Consider the following 8,986-nt stretch of genomic DNA (forward strand, 5'->3'; position numbering starts at 1 on the left):
TAATTGGAGTTTTCCCGGCACTTGACTGACTTTGTATCGCTTTGTATTCTGGGTTAACAGACTGGAAAGCGATAGGTCGATTTTTCTGTCAATCAAGTAAACTCCTGAATTAAGTGGCAGGGAGGAGGGATCAAAACCTGTTTTGTCTATTTTAACGGAGCTGGATTTATTTTTAATGAATGACTCGCGATCTACCAGCATTGCCCCCTTGGTCGACGTACTGGGCACCTCTGATCTAGAGTATGTGTATAAGAGTTATTTACAGTGAGAAAGACGGTAAACTGGAATTCTCAGTCTAAATACAAAATATATATATATCTAGTCCAGCTCAAACTTTGCGAGTTTGCACAAATACATCTTGTATGAATCTCATATACAAATGAATAAGACTAATTTTGTGACCTGAACCAGTTGCATAACCATGTATTGTTTACCAGTTTTAAACAACTTCATATTACAATTGTCTTCAATTTGACACACCTAATCACAAACTTTATACAACTGTTCAAAGCTAGATGACACCTGCCTTTCCCCATGTCTGTTAATCCTGATTGTGTGCACCTGGTGCCCTGTGTTGTCTCCTCCCCCCCACCTGTGTCTAATTGCTCCCCCCTCACCTGTGTCTTGTTGTGCTGATTAGTGTATTTAGGCTCTGTTTCCCTGTGTGTGGTGGCTGGTAGTGTGTGAGAGATCCTTGTGGCTGCAGGCTGTGGTCAGGGAGAAACAGCAGGATTGAGGCTGTGTGTAGTGATGGCAAAATGAAGCTTTGAATGAAGCGTCGAATCACTTGGACGATTGTGTCGGAAATAGGTTCATTTCTCGAAGCTTCAGTTACAGCAACCTCTCCTGGCGAAGTGCAAGGCTGCAGTGGGTTTAACGTATCTTTGCCTTGAAAAATATTTGACACACTCAATCTGTCAAATATTTGACAGATTGATAATAGTGTGTATTGGGTTATTGAGAAGAGACTAGAGAGTGCTTGACATTTTTTTGGGCGGAGAGGGCCTTTTATCAGTTATTAAAGTATTAAAGTTGAAAAGCAATGATTAAAAGTTTAACTATTCCGAGCTTTGAACCAGCTGCGCAGAGGATATCGCCACATCCTGGCCGCCGGCTCTATCCACTGGACTATCAATTCCTTAGACCATCAAAGTGTTTTTATATTACTCATTGTCTTTTTGTTCACAACTTCTCCACATTTCGAAGTGTTTCACGAGCCAGAACGACCTATTTTTCTTCCTGGCTTGCTCTATAATGATCCAATTCAAATGCAATGCCAACAACAACTCAACAGCAACAATGCAAACTACGACAACAACCCGCGCATTGTTTAGAACGGTTATAAAGTGTTGAAGCGCTCAAATTTGAAACTGTTTCAACCTGTCACCTGTCAGAATCGAGACGAGGCAGTGCATTGAATCACCTGATTGAACGGCGAACCAGTGAGTTGATTCATTCAGGAAATGAAGCAGTTGCTGGTTCGGACGTCACATGTCACGTGATTTAAAGCAGTTGCTGCTTCGGACGTCACATGTCACGTGATTTTGAAGCAAGCTTCGAACCACTGCTTCTATGGAATAGGAAGTCCAGGGTTGAAGCTCCGTTTGAAGCTTCAGTGTCAAACTGCCATCATTAGCTGTGTGTCATTGTCAGTGGTGGGACTAACGTGTTACTGTAACGCTGTTAGTTTTGGCAGTAACTATACTCTAACGCGTTATTTTTTAAATTCAGTGACTCAGTAACCGTTACTACATGGTGCGTTACTCCGTTATTTTTTGTATATAGTCTCGGCTCCCAGACGTTGGTGAGCGGCGCCAACAACAAGGCGAACAGAGATGAGAACTGTACTTAAGTACAGTACTTGAGTAAATTTACTTAGATACTTCCTGTGTCACATATGGAGACGCGCTGTGGGCGTGTTTGTGTTTACTAACAAGACTATCATGGCGGCAGCGGAGCTCAAGTCGAGTTTCTCCGCCTGGAGATTGTTATGTATGTGTCACATCAGGTGTGACTGTGCCTTTAAGATGGCACCGGGAGTTTTGGGATATGTGAACCGGATGCGTCTATCGTTATAGAGAACCGCAGTGACGCGTCGTAAAACCCGGAAGTAAACTTCTTCCGGTTCCTTCTTGAAAAACCAATGCAAATTCTCCATAGGATTTTGGAAAATAGCTCGAAATAAGGTCTGTGGTTGACACACATTTAAGAGAGGGATCACGTTTTGTTCTGCCGGATAATCTCCACATGTCAATCCTACTTTTATCATATCTGAATCATAAATCTAGTTGCCAAAAGCGAAATGCTAACGTTATGCTAAAAACGAACTACAAGCGAGTACAGCAGCAGGGTCGCACGACTTCAACGTCACGCCAACTTAAGATCGTTTCAACTGACTTGCACTGAAACTGCACTTTGAACACTTTAAATTGAATATATTAACATTTTAAACTGTATACCCCGGTTATCTAGGCCCTTTTTGTTTTGTTTAATGTATACCACGTTTATCTAGGCCCTTTTTGTTTTATGTATACATGTCACACTGTGGGAAACGATATTTCTGGATGTATAACACATGTAGAATTTTTGACAATAAAGCTGAATTTGACTTTCGCGTGCTTGCATATTTTAACAAAGCTTTTCATTTTAGCCACACTGAATTTAACTAGAAGTCATGGCTGTGTCAATTACCAGTCTGATATCGTTTTACAAAGATGACAAGAAGAGTGTAGACAGAGGAGAGAACCACTACGAGTCAGGACACGTAACAGTGCAGCCTAGATGAAGGTGTGCTTACCGGTGTTGTCAGGGCTAGCATGAGGGACAAGGTTTATAGTGTCGGTGAGTAGTGATAGCAAGAGTACCGTTAACCTAGATTTAATTTATTCACATTAATTCCCATCAACAAATCAATTTTATGGGTCACATTAAATCTTTATTAGGCAAGGCAAGGCTAGTTTATTTATATAGCACTTTTCAACACAAGGTAATTCAAAGTGCTTTACAAAAAATGAAAGACATTAAGAAAATGGCATTTAAAATCAGTCATTAAAAAGAAAAGCTAATAAAATAAACATTAAAAGAAAAAATACATGGATAAAAGTTACAGTGCAGTCTAAGATATATAGTTCAATTAAAAGCAGCGACAAAAAGAAAAGTCTTCAGCCTGGATTTAAAAGTAGTAAGAGTTGCAGCGGACCTGCAGGTTTCTGGGAGTTTGTTCCAGATATTTGGAACATAATAACTGAACGCTGCTTTACCATGTTTAGTTCTGACTCTGGGGACAGAAAGCTGACCAGTCCCTGAAGACCTGAGAGATCTGGATGGTTCATAATTTAGCAGGAGGTCAGAAGTGCATTTTGGTCCTAAACCATCCAGTGCTTTATAAACAGCAGCAGTATTTTGAAATCTATTCTTTGACACACAGGAAGCCAGTGTATAGACTTCAGAACTGGAGCGATGTGATCCACTTTCTTAGTGTTAGTGAGGACTCGAGCAGCGGCATTCTGAATCAGCTGAAGCTTTCAAATAGATTTTTTATTGAGACCTGTGAAGACACCATTGCAGTAGTCCAGTCTACTGAAGATAAAAGCATGGACACGTTTTTCCAAATCCTGCTGTGACATTAGTCTTTTAATCCTAGATACGTTCTTTAGGTGATAGCAAGCTGATTTAGTAACTGTTTTAATGTGACTGTTGAAACCAATAACTAATTTAACACGCTGACAAGAGAGCCCACCTCCGAAGATCATGACTGGCTGAGGGACAGACTCGGGGGCAGGTTTTCAGGAATTTCTTGGCTTCTCTCCCCCGAGCCAGAAGAGGAACACCACAGCTTGGAAACGCTTACTGTTCCTGAAATTATCAAATCAGCATCAGGGACCTGAGGCAATTGTGGCAAGCATGGCATTGTCTGAAGAGCAACAGAGGGCAATTCAGGTGGCTACCACTGGTCAGCGAACCAACCCAAACTGGCATTTGTTCAGGAAAGGAAGGTTGACTGCCAGCAACTTTGGAGCTGTCCTGAGGTTAAAGCGTGTGACTGCTTCCTTTATTGCCAGGTTGCTAGGGCAACAACAGGCCCTTGATGGTGTTGTGTCTGTACAGTGGGGGACTATGAATGAATGTGAGGGCGTCAGGGCATTCACCAATGCAACCCAGATGCAGGTCCATGAGTCAGATTTGTGGCTCTCCCTATCAGGAATGTTGGGGGCATCTCCAGATGGTCTGGTAGGGTCTTCCGCTGTGCTGGAGGTAAAGTGTCCCTACGGAGCCAGGGAAATGACAATTAGTGAAGCATTGCAAATCAAGGGCTTTTGTGTCAGTAAGGAAGGAGAAACATTCAGCCTGCGTGAGGAACATCCTTACTGGCACCAAGTGCAAGGTCAGCTTCACCTCAATGCAAGGAAGAAGAAGTACAACAATTGTGAATTGTTTTTAATTTACATTTACTCGCCTTTGCAATGTTGTGGTTGTTAGAGTGTTAGGTTTCCTGTCAGCTCGTCTGTTGGGAAGATATCAAATATTAGTTTCATGGAAGTCACACCGTCACATATACTGTAAGAGCATTAAGACATACAGTACATAGGCTAAAACAAAATATCTAAAGATATAACCTTGCACTTTGATAAGTCTCGTGAACATTTTCACTATTTTGACATTTTTATAGATCAAAATTGAACTAAAGAAATAAATGGTAGATTAATCCATATTGAAAATAGGTGTCAGCTGCTACACTAATTATAATAGTTATATTTCTTAATTAATTAAGATAAGATATTACTGTATCGATCCCAATTTGGGAAATGTTTGTGTTGCTGGAGTATAACAAGCAGGGCCGTATTCACCATATACATTGGGGGGGGACACATCCCCCCCAATATTCAGATACACTCAAAATGTCCCCCCCAATAAATAGCAACAAAAAAAAAGTTTTAATTTTTAAATTAAAATAAAATTGCTATTCTATGACTTCTTTATTTTGTTTATTTGTATACTTGAACATCTATATTTTCTGTTATTGTGAACTTCACCAAAATGATATTTATTTTCATATGTAAATTGGTTCCTTATTTTGTACCCGGGGGTGTATTTAGCTGTTGCACGTCTGAGTCCACCTTCAGTTAGCTTGATGCTCCAAGCAGGTCAGTCATGTTTTAATTTGCCCTCCATCAGTTCTGGTATATTTTCTAGTTAGCCCTAAAGTAATCTATATTATTTTATTTCGTAATGGTAATGTTAATGAACCCTCCGGTTTAGCTTCTTTGTGTAAGTAACTTGTAGTTCTGATTTTAAAACCGAACTTTTCAGGAATAGTAGCTAACTAGCTGTGGGCTAGCTGGTTTCAGTTGTTAGCCAGGGTTTGGCGGGCTAGTGTCAGCTATGTGGAAAATGACGATGTCGTTTTGGATGTAATCCAATAGATATTTATTCATGTGGATTATTTCTATTTTATTTTGTAATTTGTAGGGTGTGGAAAGATTTAAAACTGTGATGTGTGACACCTATGGAATACCAAAGGTGCCAGAATTAATTAAATAATAAATACTCTACAATTATTATGAAATAGTATTTAATAATCGTCAGAAGCATTTCAATGATCCTCACACGCAGGAGGTTTGCAGTGTGCATCATAGCTTGTGCTGGGTTTAGAATGCTCAGAATCGCTAATAAACATGTTTAATTATCTTATATCCAGCGCTGCTGACCCGTATTCATCGCATCAGCAATTGCAGATCGCAGAGGTCAAGCTGTAAGCATGAGCAAGAGGAAGGGTGGCAGTGACATTAGACAGTTTTTTGGGCAGCCTCAGAAAAGAAAAAAAGTAAGTTAAGAGCAGTGAGAAAGTGAGTATTGTTACCAGTCAGATAGCTTGTTTACTGATAATATTTATTCCATGTTCACTCTGGTGTGTTCAGAGTAAAGAGAGAGAGGGAGAGAGAGAATGTGAGCATGGCGACCAGACAGGGAGAGTGTGCGCTGGTGACATGGAGGTAAGTCAGAAAGGAGCTATATTGATGGTTAAGACAGAATAATGACAACATAGCAGTCTAATGTTAATATACAGACTCCTGTGTCCCCCCATATGTATAATGTGTATCAACAGTCTTTCTAGTCAATAGTTTACTGATATTTCTTCCATGTTCACTCTGGTGTGTTCAGAGTAAAGAGAGAGAGGGAGAGAGAGAATGTGAGCATGGCGACCATACAGGGAGAGTGTGCGCTGGTGACATGGAGGTAAGCCAGAAAGGAGCTATATTGATGGTTAAGACAGAATAATGTCAACATAGCAGTCTAATTGTTAAAGGGGACCTATCATGCAAAATGCACCTTTGTACGTCTTTTAAACATGAATATGTGTCCCCAGTGCTTCAGGGAACTCACCAAGAGTCAGAAAACAAAACCCTCTCTATTTTTCTCCGTGCCCAGATCTCTAAAAAAAGGGGCTGCAACGGATCTGAAAAAAACGGATCCAGATTGAGCACCGTCCTGACGTCAGGATGGTGGCGCTACGGCTATTGGGCCAACTCCACCAATCAGGAGGAGACAGCCACTTGCTTTGCCGTTCTAAAGCGCTGGAGAAGCTGTAGAAGCTTTAGTACATTTAAAAGGCCAAAAGATGGTGCTGTTCTCATTGAATCCAAAATGTCAGGCTCAGTGTTGATTTGAGCGCAATGAGGAATGGCTAAAATGCATGATCTGTTTTTTTTGTTTTGTTTTTTAAAGTATAAATATGCCTTATATAGGTATGGTCCTACACTATATTATTCAAATATAGCATGATAGGTCCACTTTAATGTTCAGACTCCTGTGTCCCTCCATATGTATAATGTGTATCAACAGTCTTTCTAGTCAATAGTTTACTGATATTTCTTCCATGTTCACTCTGGTGTGTTCAGAGTAAAGAGAGAGAGGGAGAGAGAGAATGTGAGCATGGCGATCAGACAGGGAGAGTGTGCCCTGGTGACATGGAGGGAAGCCAGAAAGGAGCTATATGGATGGTTAAGACAGAATAATGACAACATAGCAGTCTAATGTTAACGTTAATTTAAGATGAGATCATCCTCATATGTATTTCAGATAATACCGTCAAGCAGGGAGAGTGAGTTTGACAATTAGAGAGAGAGCAGCCAGGTAGGCGAAAATGAAGGTACAGGAAAGGAAGGGGAGGAGCTTGGACTTTGCCCAAATCATCCAAATGTGAAAGTCATACCCAGTCAAACCCTATCAAATAGAATACTCTACTTTCAGGAGAAGTGGTTTGAAGATCATACATGGCTCCATTACAGCCCCTCTGTAAAAGGGGTCCTCTGTTTCTATTGTGCTAAATACTTTGCAGCACAAAAGTCTAAGCTTGCGTCAAAAGCAGATTCAGCGTTTGTGAAGACTGGTTATAACAATTGGAAGAAGGCACTGGAGAAATTTAGTGTGCATAAACACAGCCAGTGTCACAAATTAGCTGTGATGACTAGGATTCAGGAGCCAGAGCCTGTTAATGTGCAACTTTCACGTGTGCTTGAAAGACGGCAGCAACAAGCAAGAAGAAATCTGATGAAGATTGTTGAGGGTGTGAGGTACTTAGCGCAGCAAGGTCTAGCTTTTCGAGGCGATCAGAAGGAGAGTGGGAATTTAAGCCAGCTTCTAAAGTACAAGGCAACGGGCGATGCAGAACAATTGACTATATCTTCACTTCTAAAAATGGTTAAATGAATAATCTTTTTTCTCAAAGCAATGATAAACCTGTGAGTTGGATGTAGAAAAAGTCAGAATCAATATAGATGTTTTTAAAGTAAATTCAGTTTGAACATAGTAAAAAAATGTAAATGATAGTGTCCGTGCAAAAAATAAACCATTACTTATTGTGAAAACCACCCTTGAATGATGGGTTAGTAGACTAAAAGCTTTAGGAATCCAAACTATAACATATAGTAAGTACCCTGTATCAAGATTGATGCAAAACAAGTATTTCCAAGGCACACTTTTATATGATCATTATAGTTATACAAAATAAGTGAATAACAGAATAACAGGTATGAAATCATTCCAACTCATACTACAGTTTAAAAAGGGAGTGATTTGTAAAATATGCTTAAAGAAAAAGTAAATCTGTTCAGTTTGGTTTCACATGGGTGTTGATGAGATGTATCCATAGATTTAGTCCCTAATGTTGCTCTCAAAGTGCACCAGATTGATGCTTTTAACTTCAACATTTAAAAAAAAATCTTCCCGGGGGAGCATGCCCCCGGACCCCCCTAGAGGAGGTTAGGTCCCCCGCCCACCCACACCCACCGTCAAATTGTCCCACCCACATTGAGGATGCTTCTCAGTTTCGTGACTATTGTTGTGTTTTGCCCCCACGGGCAGGGGCATGTGGTTAAACAGGTTTTAAAGTATCCAATGTGTTATTTTTTTATGTATTTTCCTTTAGAGTGGCAGGAAATTAGTATTCAAATTTTTATTTAATTTTTGGTCCCCCCCAACCTTGACTCCATGAATACGGCCCTGATAACAAGAAAAACAAAATATAAGTTATTATATATACAAAAGTATGTGAGGGATGGAATATTAAATTGAATATAAATGTAAAAATTACATGTGATTTTACGTCCAAGAGAAGCTATGGAGCAGAGAGTTCTCTGCCAGCCAGAGGTGATTTGTTATTAGTTCAATATGTCAAACTGATTTCCCTGACTACAATCTTTAGTTACATGGTGAAACGTTATGCTGCTTGTACTAATTAGACTTATCATATAAGCCACACAGGTTTTAATAGGATGTATTCATTATCTTTACTTATGTTGCGGTCTTTTCAGCAGCGCCATCTCTAAAACGGCGATACAGTCACTACCCATCATTTACATTTCACCGTGAAATGGAAAAAAATGTAACGTCAGCTTACCTCATGGCACGAATCCAGACTCTCCTTTGGAAAACATTGGCCAGGAAACGATAGAACAAGCACGTTTCATGCGAAGACCTGTGGCTG

General features: G+C 40.1%; 1 protein-coding gene and 1 long non-coding RNA gene across 2 annotated transcripts; one reads left to right on the forward strand and one right to left on the reverse strand.

The window, feature by feature from the left end:
* Positions 1 to 4,063: 4,063 nt before the first annotated feature.
* LOC307014222 lies at positions 4,064 to 8,986 on the reverse strand. The gene is made up of 3 exons (XR_013801203.1): positions 8,900 to 8,986; positions 4,457 to 4,504; positions 4,064 to 4,265 (listed from the first exon to the last, which is right to left on the reverse strand). It is a non-coding gene; the product is annotated as an uncharacterized lncRNA (long non-coding RNA).
* Positions 5,696 to 7,016, forward strand: LOC307014299 (uncharacterized protein; the record flags this gene model as incomplete). The annotated part of the gene is made up of 4 exons (XM_079642172.1): positions 5,696 to 5,824; positions 5,919 to 5,993; positions 6,163 to 6,237; positions 6,900 to 7,016. Exons 1-4 carry the CDS (start codon positions 5,759 to 5,761, stop codon positions 7,014 to 7,016), a joined length of 333 nt encoding a protein of 110 aa, XP_079498298.1. The 5' UTR covers positions 5,696 to 5,758.

This window comes from Notothenia rossii, assembly GCF_949606895.1.
Source record: "Notothenia rossii genome assembly, chromosome: 8".
NCBI lineage: Eukaryota > Metazoa > Chordata > Actinopteri > Perciformes > Nototheniidae > Notothenia > Notothenia rossii.